Genomic DNA, 18,745 nt, shown 5'->3' with positions numbered 1-18,745 from the left:
ATTAAGGATATTTGAATATGACACTTTTTATCAAGGGTGACTTGTTATCGAGGTTTCACTTATAACTACTGTGCTTACCTAGTATAATTGATAAAATACATAATGACTATCAGTACTGATAGATCTTTATGTCCAAGGATGTATTTACAAGTTTGAACTAATACGAGATGGAACATCACAGATGTGTTCAAAAGATTCCTTATGAATCATATACTGTTATATCCCTCTTCTATTATCACTTCAAAAATTAAAATACTAAAACCGGTTTGAAGGTAACAATAATGAAATTCGGTGTAAATGAAAGAAATTAGATGATAACGACTTCATTAATTTTTAGCGAATTTGGAGAATTTTGTTTCTTCCTCACACTTGACCTTCGTGGTACACCAACTTCTAAATGCCAATCAGTAAGTTATTCTAAAAGTATGTTTTCACAGATAAATTTTAATGTTTAAATTTGCTATCATCACTTATTTATAGTTTTAATCTGTTTCTAGGGTGGATACGGTAAAGGAAACCCAACCTTCTTCAACCCCTCACACTACAAGTCCTAAGATGGTTGAAATATGATGTGTGCTCTGCTTAAGTATTGCAATGTGATTTAGTATAAACTTTGTACTAAGGAATCATGAATATGGAGTTGTACGTCCAAGATCCTTTTTAAATGACCTTTGGTTTTTATTTTGTAAGCATTAACGTTAATGATTGAAACATTCAATTTACCCTTATTTTTTACAACCACTACATAAATCCGTCATTATAGGTACTTACATTGTTGTTTTGAGAATAGTTTTCAACTGCAATCTGTAATATTTGCAGCTGTTTATTTTTAGTAGAATTGGAATGTCTGTAGCTTCAAAACTTTTTGGTATTTTGTACAATATTCTATCACTTACTTCCATTTTAAATAAAAAGTTTGCATTAATAACTTTTTATCATTTTTTTCATAAGTTAATAATTTTTGAGTTTCAGTTCACAATATTTAAGTGGACATTAATAGTTTCAGCAAAGTAAAACTAATCTGTACAGTGGCTGAACCCCCATCAAGATTGTAGACTGAAAAAATCATTGAAATAATATTAAAGTTTTGAAGGTATGTGCCATTGTATTGGCCAAGTACATACGAATCATTTTTTACTTGCTGCGTTTTAGTAGCTAAATCTGTAATGTCTTGCACTCGGTAGTGGATCTATTCTCAATTGTAATAATCAAATTGAAATTAGATGAATGTTTTGGATATAACTTTAATATTGTTTGGAGCTTATTACCTTAGTAAAGACTTCTTTCTGGTTTTCTGTTGTTTTCTTGAGTCTATAGGGGTAAAAAAATAGATTTTATATTGGATGTGGCTTCAAATAAAGAGCTTTAATGTTAAAAATATTCAATAAAAGACTAAAAAAGTTTCTATTCAAACTTTTTTCAGAAGAGTTTTGTGTACCTAACAAATTTTGAAAACTTGCTCATCAATAGATATTTTTGTCTTTTTGTGTTTTTGTCCGCTAGGCTAAGTAATCTGAGAATGAGAAATATTTACATAATCTAAAGCATAATTTATAACACACATTTTAGGTTGACCGCTAATCTGTGAGCTTTCTAATCATCGTAAATCATATTTCTGTAAATCAAACTTAGCAATCTTGTACCAGCTGGGTGTTAATGTCTATCATAATTGTTCATCACTATTGTTCCTGGCTCTAGGGTTGTTACTTGTTTTTAATTTATTGTTAGCGTAAAGGTGCTTACCCTAATATCGCTTTTCATGTTGATTCGCAGCTGTATCGGAGGAGTGCCTGGTTTTCGCAACTGTGGCGAGCGTAAGCCTCAGAGTGTAGATATGTTTTGATATGTACATAGGACAGTTAACTGTATAAACCCAAAGGCTGTACTGTTACGCTAATTACTTTAAATTTTTATATCATGTACAATTTTGGGTAATGCTAGATCTCCATGTACGTCTAAGATTGTTTTATTTTCTTAAGTTTTATTTTAACTGTTGGAGTTATTGGGGAAGGTATTAAATATTTATTATAATATCCAGGCTATGAAGTGGATTATTTTTTTGATTGTATGGTAAAGTATTAAAATTAAAGTAAACAATTTAATAAATTAACATATCATAAAACTGTTGTTTTACTAGCCTTCTCTATTGTTCTTGAATGCAGGTAGTTTTGTAGCTATGTAAACAAGTAAACTATTCTATGAAAACCAACAAAATGCTTATATGATTTTTATACTCTTTATTTTCTACCAATTTAAATAAGCATTTCTTTTGAATTAGAACACATTGGAATATATCACACTTGCCAATGAAAATGTTGGATAGCATTTTAAAAGTCAATGGTGATACATATTGCCTGCTCCTTATTATTAAATGTTAATTGACGGGAAATTTAGCACTTTGCACATAGTTTATTACAATTAATAGTCTTAACGTTGACTAATACCTATAAAAGAGGAACTATGTATGTATATCTATGTGTATATACGTTATAGACTCCAAAACCACTTAACAGATTGTAATGAAACTTTCAGGCATTATTAAGCATCTTTCAAGGATGGTTTGTGTGAAGTTTGGCGCAAATCCGTCAAAAGGGCTCCGCCCCAGAGGGTTTTAAGTGGGCCAATGTCAGACTTTTTGAACTACAATGTTTACAAATAAATATATAAGCATCTACTGCCAGTGCAACTCCTAGGATCGGTAGGATCGTGGATCAGATTGAAAAACCCCCCACCACCGCTCAGTGCCGATGGCGTGACTTCAACGATTACTGCAACGATACGGAACTGTGTCATGAGCCTTTGTGGTATAGTGGATAGCGTGTCGGGCTGATAATCTGAAGGTGCCGGGTTCGAAACCCACCGGGAGCACTAACTTTTTGTCAACAATTTTTTTCATATCAGCAAGTTTGGTTGGTTTGGTTAGGTTATGACAGTTTAATTTTATAATTAAAAGATTGTAAAATTGAATTTGAGACATTTATAATTTTATTTTTAGAACAGAGCTATTTTTCGATTAGTAAACCTTCAATCGAGTTTATCATTATCAGCAAGTTTGGTTAGTTTGGTTAGGTTATGATAGTTTAATTATATTTAATTCAAATTTAATCTACAAATTATACGTTTTGACAGCGACAGTGATACAGATAACAATTTTCCGCAAACAGTTAGATAAGCTATGCTGATGCGCCGGTATGATTCAGAAGCGTACGACATGGTGCGGTGGTGGGGGGTGATCTACTGATCTGATCCACGATCCTCGGACTTGCACTGGCAGTCTAGACGCTAGTAATAAATATGACAGATGTTACCAGGCATCTGTTTTGTAAGTTTGAATAATCACAACATGCTGTATTAGTTATGGTTTTAAATAGTGCCACAATGTTTCCACAGAAAGCAGCACAGAAAACTATTTTACTTTTGGATAAGTAAAAATATATTAAACCCCAATTGCAGCACACCTGTGCACTCAACAACATTTTCTCCAATGTTAAATATGTAAACATAAAAACCATTATAAAAGTATTTTAAACAATAAAAAGGATGGAAAATAATAGTTGTTAAGCGCAGCAACGCACGCCGGGTAACTGCTAGTAGTATAAGGAAGAGGAAACATAAGTAGAAATTGTCCAATTGATAATCATTAATTATACTTTTATGTTTGTTAAAAAGGTTATTAGGGCAGATATTTTAACAAGAATTTGGTTATGTGTTGAGATAAAAAGTCAGATAAAAAACATTAAATCAGATGCTAACTCCGCAATAGTCAATTTGAAAGAAAAATTTTAATTATTGCTGCAGTTTCTCAGATATCCATCTGTTTACCCATTGATGACGACTCTTGATTGTAGCTCGTTACTGCATTTCATCGCGAGATGGTCGAAGTAGTACATTGAATCCTATGAGCACCAGTGTTGTCATAGTCATATAATCTTTATTCAGGAGTACAACATGTTGCACCAGAATGGCGTTATACAATTAAATTATATTGTCGTGTGCTTACGGTGGAAATCGACACTTATTCAGCTGACAGAGGCATGGTAAGTGCTCAGTTGGCTAAGGTGTTGCACAGAGTGTAGCGTTGAGGTCTTTCTACATGCGCGGGTTCGAATCCTGTACGTGTGCGATCCGTACTGGATCCCCTCTGTCAAAGCACTAAAGAATATCCTTAAGCAGTTTAACTTTTGGTATACTAACGACCAGCCTACCCGAGGAGAAGCATGTCTTGACAACGCTTTTACAAACCTCTGTGGAACAGACTTCAAGTGCTCTGTTGTTCATCCGCACATAGCTGACCATGAGGGGCTTGAGTTGTTGATTCAGGTTGAAGATAAATCAACAAAAAGTAGGCAACTAGCCTACTAGTAGTGAGCCTTCAACTATTGCTGTCCTATGAAAATTCTTACAAAGAAAGCAGAAACTGCTAAAGTTCAAATCAAACCCAAAATTCATTGGTATACTCCTGAATTGGAGGCAATGAAAAATACTGTCATGGCTTATCAAACAGTATATAACTCATTAAAAACCAACCAAGCTCTATTAGCCTACAAAACTTTCAGAAACTTGTACAAAAATGCAGTAAAACAAGCCAAAATGGTTGCTAATATGAAGTTTATAGAAAATGCCAATAATAAATGTCAGGCGGCATGGTCCCTAATTCGTAAATCTACTGAATCATCAACGTCAAGGGAGGACACTGGTATCTCGGCTGAGCAACACAACAGATATTTCATCGAGTCGGTGCAGGCAGCCAAGGCGACCATCCCACCATCTATGGTGTCTTCTGCGGATCTACTACAGAACATGGAGTTCCATCAAAGAAGTTCATTGAACGAGTGGGATCCTGTGTCGGAAGATTATGTGATCAGTGCTGTGTCTAAGTTAAAATTATCAAAAGGTAAAGATGCCTATGGTTTGTCCAACACAGTTCTCAAGTCAGTGATCAGTGCAATTCTGTCACCGCTCACAATCTGTATCAACCTTTGTCTAAAAGAGGGTATTTTTCCAAAATCTCAGAAATGTTCAAGGGTTGTCCCAGTCTTCAAAAAGGGGAAGAAATCAGATGTGAGTAATTACCGTCCCATATCTTTAGTACCTTTGTTTGGAAAGATTATTGAACGTGTTGTTTATGATCAAATGTGTTCCTTTCTAGCAAATAATCAAATTTTAAGTGAAACTCAGTTTGGTTTTCGGAAAAAATTGTCAACTGTAGATGCTATAGACTCAATGTTGTCCAGAGTCATAAAGGCATTTGAGGACAAGAGCATTGCTCAGATCACTGCATGTGATCTGAGCAAGGCTTTTGATTTGATTGATCATTCTATTCTATTAAGCAAACTTAAACATTACGGTGTTCATGGTGTGCCTTTGAAATTTTTTCAATCCTATTTGTGTGAAAGGACACAGTTTGTTGATGCAGAGGGTGAGCGATCAACATGCGTGGAAGTGAAAACAGGTGTGCCTCAGGGCTCGATTTTGGGTCCATTATTGTTTCTTTTATCAATAAACGACTTACCAGCTAATGTATCACTTTCCTCAACAACTATGTTTGCTGATGATACATATTTTCTTAGTGTAGGTGTAAATACAAATGATCTTTTTCTCATTTATGAAAGAACCTTAACTGAGGCTAAGCAATGGTTTTGTGCAAATGGTCTTGTTTTAAATGAAAATAAAACACAGCATTTAATCTGTCGAACAAAAAATAGACCTGACATGAATAATGAAACAAGTAATATAAAAATTCTTGGGATTGTCATAGATTGTAATTTGACATGGTTACCACATATTGAATCTGTTTGTTCAAAACTAGAGTTGTGTATCTACTTAAGAGTTTGAGTAACAATATACCTTCTTGTTATTTGCGTCATGCATATTTTGCATTTTTTCATTCAGTCTTGAGCTATGGCAATATGCTGTGGGGAGGAAGTTCTCACATACATGAAATCTTACTTATTCAAAAAAATGCTGTGAGGATTATTACCAAATCGGATAGGCTAGCTCATTGCAAACCGCTATTTATATGCACAGGTATTTTAACTGTTATTAATGTTTATATATTTTATTGTCTTGTTAATATAAAGAAAAATAAAAATAGTTGTAAGCTACGTGAAGATGTACATAGTTATAATACCAGAAACAAAAGTCTGGTTGATTTACCACAGTGTAGACTACAATCAACTGTCAAAAGTCATTTTGTGTCAGAAATTAGGTTTTTTAACAACCTGAATTGTGAATCAAGATCACTTCCTTTTAAGGTTTTCAAAAAGAAATTGTCTGTCTGGCTTTCTGCAAACCCCTTTTACTGTACCAAAGAATTTTTTAAACATGGAAATATAGTTTTATAAGTCATCAATTTTGCAGATTGATAAACTTTTTTATCTTTGTTGATTATTATTAGAATTCCATTTAGAATTATTTTTATTGTCATCTTTTAGTTGTTAAAAACTCTATCTTAGAATCAATAATTCACACTGTGTAGCCATGTCGAATATTGGTCGTTTTCATGTTTACAATTAATTAAATGCAGCCAATCTCAATCTGTGATATAATTTATAGCTACTGTGATAATTTTGTGTATTAGTTTAAGGATTTTTTTGACAAAATCAATTACAATATTGTATTGTTTAAAGATGGAATAAATGACTATTCATTGACTATTCATTAATTAACATAAAGGAGAGTGTAATTTAAAAAAATACATACTTTTAAAATGATGATTTTTATTTAAATACTGAACTGCTAACAGCAATTGCTCCCTATTTTACTATTTATTTACATATAGACTTAATTCTGTCATCATTAAAATTGTCCAATTTTCAGTTTTTCTATACCTAACAATTTGATTTACTCCTTTTTATTTCTTACTTCAGCAACTCTTATATTTCAAACTCTTTTTGTTACACTTGAAAAACTATCGCAATATATGTAATAACAAACTCGCTAACCATTTCTTAATGTCTCTTAATTTATGTAAATATTCTGAGATTCTGACAAAGATTTCAAATTTTTACTGTACAACCTACTCGTACTAACCTACTATGTGTATCAGCTATTAAATTGTTTAAAGTAATCAACCAACCCCAGTGCAAGTAGATCTTTACAGACTTCTGGCAATACAGCATTGTAAGTTTTACCAAGTAAAGTTCTCAATACAGGATTGACATTGATATCAAAACTGTTCAAGTTCTCAGAATTTTCTTTGAGTTTCTCTGACAGTTCGTCAGGTTCGTTCAATATCATTGGCAAGTAGTTTATAACTATGTGAAGTGCCCAAGGAGAAGAATTTTTCATCTCTTGTTGGAGGTTTTCAAAAGAAAGTCTTTCTTTGCAGTTGTAACCTGAAAGCGTTTCATTTAGAGTATCACAGTAAAGTCGCAACAGCTCTTCCATATGGTCTCGTCTCACCTCGTTTTTGGCACTAGAGAACAGAAAATACAACAAATCAACGGCTGGAGTTCCGTACGATCTGATCTGAAAATCTATCAGTTTACAGTCAAATATTTCGCCACTCTCCGTGTACTTGAACATTATGTTGTTGTTCCAACAGTCGCCATGGTTCAAAACATTTACCGATCCACCGTCTATGAACACTTTCACCAAAGCATCTCTCAAATTGTCTCCATGAGTTTGAATCGTTTCAATCAAATCTTCCATACCATTTAGTTTTTGCAGAATCGTTAAAAATGCATTACGCTTCATGGTCTCATGGTAGGTTATCATCTTGAGTTCGGTGGTGCCATTGTACATTGGGTGTGTACCATTAGCTTCTACCAAGTTTGGATTTTTCTTGTGAAGAGCCACTGTCGTGGCATGGTACTTGGCAAGAGATACAATGAATGTTCTACAATGGTTCACGTCTAATTGTTGCAAGCGGTCACACATGATGTAACCGTCTTCTGTCAAATCGTCCATCACCAGAACATCCTCTCTCTTGCAAAAATAACACTTTGGACCGAATTGATGTTTGGAAATAGCATATATTTCTGGTAGGATTTCTTTATACATGATATATTCAGTTTTCAGCAAGCCAATTTCATCAATTATTGGCTTTGCTAGAGAACCTTCATCAAGAGGAGCCTTGATGATGAGAGATTTTGAGTGATTGTCGTTTCCTCTCTGGTAGTTCAGCTTCACTCTATACAGCTGGGTACAATAATTATTACCAGATTCTACAGCTGGTTTAATAGTGAAGTTAGAGATTGTCAAAAACTCATCTTTGCCTTCGTTTTTTAGAGCTAGTTTTAAAAACTCTTCATCAATCCATCTTGTTCCTTCTTCGTCCATTTTCTGGAACATAAAAGTGAGTTTCAATCATTGAGTTAAAAAAAATCAGTTATTCTTACAAAAAATACCAGTAGTGAATTTAACAGCTAAAAGCCTCGTTTACACTGTAGTTTACGAGAAAATGTTTATGACTAATTTTGATATCAGCTGTTGTCAACAAAATCTTATTGCGAATTTTTGGGAAATAAGGCCAAACTGTCTGGGTGTGCCTAATTTTACCTGGCCCCTACAAAAAAAATTTGTGATTTTCCAGCTATATATTATTTAATCTTTTTTAACTTAAAAGATAAAAGATTTTAAATGCAAAATAAAAGTATTCTAGAAATATTTTTTTAAATCAGCCAGTTTTTAGTACCGTAGTTTAAGTTATAAAAATTGAACAAACTTCATTTTAAACAACAAATGTTTTTTAATGATTATTTTAGCAAATAGTCTATTGCTTCTTCAAACCATATATACCAATCATCATAAAGATATCTTTTATAGTTTTTAAGGATATAAATTGGTTTTAAAAAAATCTAAACATATCTCGATAAAAAGATAATTATTTTGGTACAGTTTTTTTTTATACTTGATTTTCGTTTTATTTTGACCCTTAAAACATATTCCTTAATTGTCTTTTAATTACAGGACACCATGTATAAAGTGTGCAGCTATCAACTGAATATTTTCTCTCTACTTCAAGACTGAATTTTCCGGTTTGAGATGTTTTGTTTGATTGGAATGCTAGCTAATAAAATTATATTAAAAGGATATAGTTCTTTCTCTTCGTAAACGTTGATAGCAACAGGATAGTACAGTAGACTCCCTCTTATCCGGACTCCTCGGGATTGAGGCCAGTCTCGATACCAAGTTTTCCGGTTAAACCGACGTCCCCAAAAACTCGTTAAAACAGACTGTTTTTGTGATATTCGACTTAAATTCAGGAGAGCATTGTACCTATGTAGACACGTAATCACTCTGGTCTCAAATCTTTCCCACGAGAACAGTCGTTTCAGTACTGCCTACTTCCTGCCGATCCAGTCCGGTTAAACCAATGTGCTGATAAAAATTGTACGGTTAAAGAGATGTCATTTCCGCCGAGTGTAGTTCGGCTAAACCGATGTCCGGTTAAAAGGTGTCCGGATAAGAGGGAGTCTACTGTACTGTAATATCAAACCGGCAAACAGCACATAAACAACAGGTTTTATTGTTGGACTGTCAACAGTGAATATAGTGGAAATTTATGAGAAACAACATACTAATACTAACGGCTAGTCCCTGCCCAACAAATCTGTTCGGGAGCGAAACTTCTACCCTCCAGCTGTTCTCATTGGCTGAGGGAACACCATTACCGCAACGATACGGCATGATACCATCGACCTCAGCGGTATAGTGGATAGAGTGCAGAGCTGATAATCTGAAGGAGCCGGGTTCGAATCTCACCTTAGGTACTACTTTTTTGTCTCGGATTTTTTCATTATCAGCAAGTTTGGTCGGTTTGGTTAGGTTATGACAGTTTAATTTTATAATTAAAACATTATCAAATTAAATTTGAGCCATTTTATAGTTTTATTTTATGAACAGAACTATACCTTCATTCGATTTTACTGACTTTTATGATTCGTAACTTTTTTATTTTTTGAGAACTTACGTAAATATTGGAGAACTATCGAGAACTAACGAAGAACTAACGATTGGTATGTAGATATAGGCATTTACAGTCAGAAAAAGGTGCCCGCTGGAAATTGTATAATTGTGAAGTAATAAAAATTACTTTTTATTACATTATTGATTATTGTTTGGGATATGTACTATTGTATTATAGGCACTTTGTATGCCTCGTAACTTTTTTGTTTTTTGAGAACTAACGTAAATATTGGAGAACTATCGAGGACTAACGAAGAACTAACGATTGGTATATAGATACAGGCATTTATAGTCAGTAAACAGTGCCCGCTGGAAATTCTATAGTTGTGAAGTTGGCGTACTCACTTTTTATGCTTCGTAACTTTTTTTATTTTTTGAGAACTAACGTAAATATTGGAGAACTAACAAAGAACTAATGATTGGTGTATAGATATAACAATTTATAGTCAGAAAACGGTGCCCGCTAGAAATTGTATAGTTGTGAAGTTAGCGTACCCACTTTGTATGCCTCTTAACTTTTTTATTTTTTGAGAACTAACGTAAATATTGGAGAACTATCGAGAACTAACAAAGAACTAACGATTGGTATATAGATATAGGTATTTATAGTAAAAAAACTGTGCCCGCTGGAAATTCTATAATTGTGAAGTTGGCGTACCCATTTTGTATGCCTCTTAACTTTTTTATTTTTTGAGAACTATCGTAAATATTGGAGAACTATCGAGAACTAACGAAGAACTAACGATTGGTATATAGATATAGGCATTTATAGTAAAAAAAAACTGTGCCCGCTGGAAATTCTATAATTGTGAAGTTGGCGTACCCACTTTTTATGCTTCGTAACTTTTTTATTTTTTGAGAACTAACGTAAATATTGGAGAACTATCGAGAACTAACAAAGAACTAACGATTGGTATATAGATATAGGTATTTATAGTAAAAAAACTGTGCCCGCTGGAAATTCTATAATTGTGAAGTTGGCGTACCCATTTTGTATGCCTCTTAACTTTTCTATTTTTTGAGAACTTACGTAAATATTGGAGAACTATCGAGAACCAACGAAGAACTAACAATTGGTATATAGATATAGGTATTTATAGTAAAAAAACTATGCCCGCTGAAAATTCTATAATTGTGAAGGTGGCGTACCCATTTTGTATGCCTCTTAACTTTTTTATTTTTTGAGAACTATCGTAAATATTGGAGAACTATCGAGAACTAACGAAGAACTAACGATTGGTATATAGATATAGGCATTTATAGTAAAAAAAAACTGTGCCCGCTGGAAATTCTATAATTGTGAAGTTGGCGTACCCACTTTTTATGCTTCGTAACTTTTTTATTATTTGAGAACTAACGTAAATATTGGAGAACTATCGAGAACTAACGAAGAACTAACGATTGGTGTATAGATATAAGCATTTATAGTAAGAAAACGGTGCCCGCTGGAAATTGTATAGTTGTGAAGTTAGCGTACCCACTTTGTATGCCTCATAACTTTTTTATTTTTTGAGAACTAACGAAAAAATTTGGGAACTATCGAGGACTAACGAAGAACTAACGATTGGTATATAGATGTAAACATTTCTCCTCAGAAAACGGTGCGTGCTAAAACCCGGAAGTGTGAAGTTAGCGTACCCACTTATAATCGGCTATAACTTTTTTATTTTTTGAGAACTAACGAAAAAATTTGGGAACTATCGAGAACTAACGATGAACTAACGATTGGTATGATCAAAAGTGGATACGCTAATATGGGTACGCCAACTTCACGGACCTCTTAACAACTATTTTTAAAAAAAATACTTTTTATTACATTATTGATTATTGTTTGGGATATGTACTATTGTATTATAGCATGTCAAAGTATTGCTTAGCTACTAAGAAATTTAGAATTTAAGTCAAAATAAAGATATCTGTATAAAAAAAATCAGGGTACAGTACTCGTACAGAATTTTCTACATATAAAGGGCTGCCATTTTGAAACAAATAAAAAGATTCAAAATCTGAAAGCACAAAAATGTTCATACCAATAATAGCTTTAAAATTATGTAGACGTTTGTTTATGTTTGACAGTTGTGAAATTTTAACTAACTAGTGAACCTCTGGATTCTGTACACCCTGCATTAACAAACATTTTGAAATAGTTTAACGTTAATCCTTCGAGTTGGTTTAGAGGAAACTATTTTTATTTCACCAATATAGGATCTAATGTTTGTCTGAAATCAATATTGGGCACATTAAGAGATTAAATTTAACCACCGAATCAGTGATTTTTATTGTATATGTACAGGCAACTAACACGACGTTTATCTAAAATTTAACACTAGACATGCATTCTCTTTCCTGCATCAATTAAGTTTGTATTTGGACTACCGATACCCTTCTATGAATTATGTATTATCATATTTCTAATAACCTTATTTTGATATTATTTAAATCTTGACTCAAGTAACTTAAGAGTTTATAGGTAAAACACAATTTTATAGGTAACAGACTAAGTAAAATATTTTTCTTTAAACATATTTTACGACTAAACCATATCTGTGTATTTTTTATTGAACCAATTTTTTAAAACTCCAATGAATGTGTTGTCAAAATGCTTATTAGCTATACCACAACTATATTGTATTAGTTAAATTTTATCAAGTGATTTATTCACTTAACTACCAATATTTTTTTACCAGTGAAATATAGTGTCATGTTAAAATAAACAAAACACTTTCTTAATTTTGGTAAGGTATTGCAAAGTTAAAACAAAATTTCAAAATTCAAAATATGGGACAAAAGTGTTGAGGTTAAATAAGTGAATACAATACCTTGAGTTGATGACCAGCTGAAGCAGCAGATGATAGTGGTAATCTAGACTGGCACTACTGGCAGTCCGTCAGCATGATGTAACATGACCAAAATTATATGTTGCACATCAACAAGTCCTTGGAGTAATTGCCTTCCCATTCACTGTTAAACTGGTTTTTACCAACCTCAATCTACAGAACATTAGTAATGGATTGAGACAGGAAAGTAACAATTCCATGAATTCCTGATGAGTACAAAACAGCACCAAATATTCAAAAATGAAGTTTTTATTGGTTCATTCAATTAATTACTGTGTTTTTGGCTACACTTGTAGTACCGTACAAGATCTCTGGATGTTTTTAAAATAGTATTGTAAGCTGTTATTTTAGAGTTTTTTTCAACTGACTGGATAGGAGAATGGTTAGTGTGTATCTTGAAAGCAAGGGTCACTAAGTCAGGCTTGTGATGAGTTATGAAATATTTTAAAGATTTGATTCTGGGCCCAGTTGTCAATTTAATGTATTAATTAGTTGACACATTAACTATAAAAATTAGAATATGGGGGAAATGCACCGTGAAAAGATCCTTAAATAAAATATGCGTTACAAAATTAATTTACATTAAGGTAATGTAGTTTATAAACAGTAAAACATTTTATGCTTAAATGCGAAAATGTAATATTTGGCTAGAGTGAAAACAGTTAATGAAAACTAGCAGTGAGCCTCACTTCAAGATTTCAAAATCCATGCTATATTTGATATAACTTATCTATACATTATATATATAAAATCCAATGTATGTTTGTTTGTATGTATGTTTGTTTGTCCTTTATGGACTCCGAAACCGCACGACAGATTGTAATGAAACTTTCAGGCATTATTAAGCATTATTCAATGATGGTTTCTGTGAAGTTTGGTGCAGATCCGTCAAAAGGGCTCCGCCCCAGTGGCTCTAGAGTTTCCCATGTTAACCTTATGATAACTCATATTTAAATGGAATTAAAGAATCTTAACAGCTGGTTCAACTAAGCAATTTGATTCTGTGATGTTCAATAGCATTAAAAAGTTAATAAGTTTACCAACAGAGTGCAGCACGATTACTTTTTTTTTGTAAACTATGACAACAGCTAATTTGCAACAAAAAGGTGAGTGAGCGTAGCGAACGAACTTCAACCTGGAGGCGAGTTAGCGTAGCGAACGAGCTAACCTGAAGGCAAGTGAGCGCAGCGAACGAGCTCCAACATAAAGGTGAGTAAGCGTAGCGAACGAACTTCAACCTGGATCTTGAAAATGAACAAGCATTTGACATAAAACCACATTAGGACAGGACGACATCTGTCGGGCCAGCTAGTAGTAGTATATAGAAGGCTGAAAACGATTATTTCTCTTCATATCCCTATTATTTTCATTGTGTGTACAATCTCTTCGAGGCATCTTAGAAAAATTACAAATTTTTCACATATTTCAAATTTGTCATATGGATGTAAACAAAACTGTATCATGGCCATCTGTTTTGATGTAAACAAATGTAAAGTTGAAATAGTTCAAATGATTCATATTATAATACAGCACAAAAACTCTCAAATTAAATTTTTAAAGCCTATAGGACGAAGGGCTTTTACGGCATATCATCCAAACCAACAAAAGGCACATCTAGAGGATAAGAGCTTTAAATTGATACCCAATATGCCTATACCAAGAAGATGTATTGGATTGCTAATACAGCTAATTTGCTAATTTGAAAGCCCTTTTTTCACTCACTGATTTATCATTAATTCTCTATTTTCCTAGCTAGAAGACTGAAATTTGGTACCTATACCGTACTCATTATTCAGGTAAAAAAATAGGGAAGTTTAATAGTTTTCATAGGGATTTTATAAAAAAGCTTACAACCTAAAACCCCTTGAAGTTCAGATGTTAATCTTATGGACATTCTATGTAGTTTTTATTTATCATCCGTTTTAAAATATTTAACTATACCATATACCATACTGTGTTGCCGCTACTTTCTGTTTACACATAGCGATTAGTAGCCGCTACTCTAGTTGCAGCGAGTGTGAACAAGCTTTATAGGTAGAGATACTAGAATGAAGAGTGTCGCAATTTCTGACTAGGCCATGAACTTTATATGCTGATTCCATGTCACTGTACTACCTATTACCATTTACAAAGCTATTAATGCTATTACTAAAAGCTTTCAACTATTGATACAACCATTATTCAATTTTAAGGACCCAATATAGTCAATGCTAAAAGGTAATAAGTTTCTTTTCTCTTAGTTAAGTCACTTGTAATATTTGTCACTTATTTAATCAAACTTTGCAACAGGTCCAACAAGGAGCAAATATTAAAAGGGACATTGATCTATGAGTGTTTTTTTTTATTTTTATGACTGTCACTAAGTAGGCTGTAATAAGTTTTGCTATTTAGGATTTTTCAACACTTCATTGGTCTTACTAGAGGTTTTCTTTCTAAAATATTGCCGTTTGTTCAGTTGAAAGTTCAGCAGCAGACTGCACGCTATTCTCAAGTTAGTGCAGTTTCATTAACTGACTTATCGAGCAAGTGTGTTACTGCATATAGGATCAGAACCACATTTTTCTGCTCGTTTTTTATTTCCATTTTGTACTATTTTAACTGCAGCCAGATTTTTAATTTATAGACTGCGCTTGTTAGATATTTTGGGTTTTGAGATTGTTTGAGTACTTTTGTTTAAGGGTTTTTAGTTTAGATAGTTGTTTCTCTAAAGAAAAGCATTTATTTTGAAAGCAAATGGCATAATAAGACAGTAGACTCCCTCTTATCCGGACTCCTCGGGACCGGATAAGATAATGGTTTTCAGGTTGTTAAGTCCCCAAAAACTCGTTAAAACGCATAAATGCATGCAACCCAAATATTTAACTTAAATTTAGGAGAGCATTGTGTTTATACACCACTGGTCTCAAATCTTTCCCACGAGAACAGTCGTTTCAGTACTGCCCACTTCCTGCCGATCTAGTCCGGTTAAACCAATGTGCTGATAAAAATTGTCTGGTTAAAGAGATGCCATTTCCGCCGAGTATAGTACGGTTGAACCGATGTCCAGTTAAAAGGTGTCCGGATAAGAGGGAGTCTATTGTATTAGAGTTAGGGATCTACCTTTGATGTCACTGAAAGAGTGTATATATATTTATGAGTACAGCTATAACTTAAAAAAATATAAATTGGATATTTTTTTTTTTAATAATTTACTGGGTTAAATAAATATTTAAAAAAATATAGACCATATTATATCAGAATGTCATTAATGGAAAAATTTCAGAAAGACCAGATTAAAATTGATATAAATAATGTAAGGACATATCTTTTATAGTTTAGGAGATAGAAAATCTTACTAATATTATAAACTAGCTGTACCCGCGGGCTTCGCCCCGTTTAACTTCATAAGTATTCGCATGGCTCATTCACGTCCTGGTTGAAGTTCGTTCGCTACGCTCACTCACCTTTAGGTTGGAGCTCGTTCGCTGCGCTCACTTGCCTTCAGGTTAGCTCGTTCGCTACGCTAACTCGCCTCCAGGTTGAAGTTTGTTCGCTACGCTCACTCACCTTTTGGTTGGAAATTAGCTGTTGTCATATATTAAAAAAAAATTAATAGTGCTGCACCCTGTTGGTAATCCTTTTAACTTTTATGCTATTGAATATCATAGAACAGAACCAACTTGTTTAATTGAAACAGCTGTTAAGATTCATTAATTCCTTTTAAATATGAAAAATCATAAGATTAACATGGGGAACTACAGAGCCACTGGGGCGGAGCCCGAAAGGGTTTTTGAGATAAGAATATGCTTTAATGTTAATCGGGAATGTGAGCTATCATTATGCCAAATTCCAGCCCAATCCGTCCAGTAGTTTATGCGTGATTGAGCAACACACACACAAACACACACACAAACATACACACAAACTCACAAACTTTCAGATTTATAATATTAGTAAGATCTGAAAGTTTGTGCATTTGTATATTTGTGTGTTGCTCAATCACGCATAAAATACTGGACGGATTGGGCTGAAATTTGGCATGTTGATAGCTCACATTCTCGATTAACGTTTAGGCATATTCTTATCTCAAAAATTATTTCGGGCTCCGCCCCAGTGGCTCTGGAGTTCCCCATGTTAACCTTATGAGTATATTTAAATGGAATTAAAGAATCTTTAACAGCTGGTTCAACTAAACAATTTGATTCTGTGATTTTCAATAGCATTAAAAAGGTAATAGGTTTATCAAGAGGGTGCTGCACTATTATTTTTTTAAATTTATGTCAACAGCTAACTTGCAACCAAAAGGTGAGTGAGCGTAGCGAACGAACTTCAACCTGGACGTGATTGAGCGATGCGAACGAGCTCATCTTGAAAATGAACGAGCATTTGACATAAAACCACATTAGGACAGGACAACGTCTGTCGGGCTAAAAAGTTGTGGCACACAATGAGAACTTTATTTTTGTCTATGGTTTAGGTGCAGTGATAGAACATTAGGGCTATTGTAGATGTGTGCTACACTATAGGATACCTTATAAATTAAAAGACCAAATTTTCTTAAACCGTGTCCTCTCCCATAAATGTAATAAGCATTTTATACTTGTATGCCAACCCCGTACGAAGGACGGGTACTCTGCTAGTTAAAAATAAATAAATATACAAATAACTTAATAAAAACAGATGTTTTTCAACAAAATTTAAAAATTACCCAATTGATATTTTAAAAAGTTGCCAGCTGAATTACTCATTATCATACACTATTTTCAGTAGATAAAAGTTAGATCCCTAACTCTATTACTTTCTTAGAAAAATTTACCTTAAGTTGAAGAAATTAACATGGGATAGATAGGGTGGCCAACCCCCCCCCTTTTTATTTTATTAGAATGTCTAATGGTTTTATTGGATATTTTTAAGTGCTCTCAAGCTTGTTCTAAGTCACAACATGATAAAATTAATATACAAAAAAATCATTCTTAACCTGGGAAATTTGTGGCAAGAATAACAAATCCTTATATCTGTATTTGCTTTAAAAGTGGTGACTCACCGCCGTATGCACCGTAACATTACGCTGCAGAGATGCTCAAGACACACCGCGACAGGCGTCTGCAAACATCATATGGCCTAATTTTGACTCAGGCCTTAGTATTCGCCACGTGGATGGGTCCAGTGTGCATACAAGGCCAAAGACGAAACTTTACGTCTGCTCCTGTTCTGTTGGAGTCCAAGACTGCAGCAGTGTGACTTGCTTCATTTGAAACAACAATAAGCAATATGCTCAAACAATCTGAAGTGTAACATGTCACAGCGCAGACAGCGGTATCACCGCCTCAGGTGGATATTATTATTCATGAACATAAAGTCTCTTATTTATTTATTGAATAATGAGGAAATTTAACACTCATCACAATAGAATAATTCGTGGTGAAATGAAAATTAAACTACAGTATATTCTTTTTTATCATTCTTTATTGTTTTAAAATCTTATAAAAAACACAGATTCAGTCTCTTTAGTAAAAATTTATGATTGCTTACCATCCTGTAAGTAAGGAAAAAAATAATAATTCATTGGATACATAGAATCATAGGCAGAACACAGAGGCGTTGTTCATGCGTTCAATATATCGAATTTAAATTTAGTGACCTTGATCATTGACTATCAACAACTGAGGTTTAAAACCAATGCTTTAATCCAACTCTGACATAAATATTAAGCTTTAAAAACCACCCCAAGTTTTAGTTTCAATTTATACATACTTTCGTTTAACCAATTTAGTTAGTTAAAACTAAACAATTATAAAATTTCTGAAATTATTTGACTTATCAAAAGTTTGTTTACATTGTATTAAGTAGCTAGTCAAATATGTTTACACCATCAGAGAAATTGACATTTAGTATTTAAATTTATTATCACAGTATGGTCACCTAAGATTCATGGTTTTCAAACACAACCAGACAATATTGTAAATTTACAGAATGAATAAATTTAAAATAATTGCGGCCTAAATGGTTTGGATCTT

General features: G+C 33.4%; 2 protein-coding genes across 12 annotated transcripts in view; one reads left to right on the top strand and one right to left on the bottom strand.

The window, feature by feature from the left end:
- LOC128991291 (protein transport protein Sec16A) overlaps positions 1-2,180 on the top strand; it is a 63,625-nt gene extending 61,445 nt beyond the window's left edge. For 4 of the 11 annotated variants that reach the window (XM_054414055.1, XM_054414056.1, XM_054414052.1 and 1 more), the window contains one exon: positions 498-2,179. In XM_054414055.1, the coding sequence (XP_054270030.1) occupies positions 498-554 (57 nt within the window). In that variant the 3' untranslated portion in view covers positions 555-2,179. Of the gene's footprint in view, positions 1-497 lie in introns of all 11 variants that reach the window. The other 7 variants (XM_054414057.1, XM_054414053.1, XM_054414061.1 and 4 more) reach the window with 4 other exon arrangements.
- Positions 2,181-6,702: 4,522 nt separating this feature from the next.
- Positions 6,703-12,799, bottom strand: LOC128991768 (uncharacterized). Its single transcript, XM_054414950.1, has 2 exons — positions 12,732-12,799; positions 6,703-8,286 (listed from the first exon to the last, which is right to left on the bottom strand). Exon 2 carries the CDS (start codon positions 8,281-8,283, stop codon positions 7,045-7,047), a length of 1,239 nt encoding a protein of 412 aa, XP_054270925.1. The 5' UTR covers positions 8,284-8,286; positions 12,732-12,799; the 3' UTR covers positions 6,703-7,044.
- Between the last annotated feature and the right edge of the window lie 5,946 nt (positions 12,800-18,745).

Source organism: Macrosteles quadrilineatus, unplaced genomic scaffold (assembly GCF_028750875.1).
Source record: "Macrosteles quadrilineatus isolate MER2022 unplaced genomic scaffold, UCM_ALF_1.0 Scaffold_4__1_contigs__length_99947679, whole genome shotgun sequence".
In the NCBI taxonomy this organism is placed as follows: domain Eukaryota; kingdom Metazoa; phylum Arthropoda; class Insecta; order Hemiptera; family Cicadellidae; genus Macrosteles; species Macrosteles quadrilineatus.
This window is presented reverse-complemented; position numbering and strand designations above follow the sequence as displayed.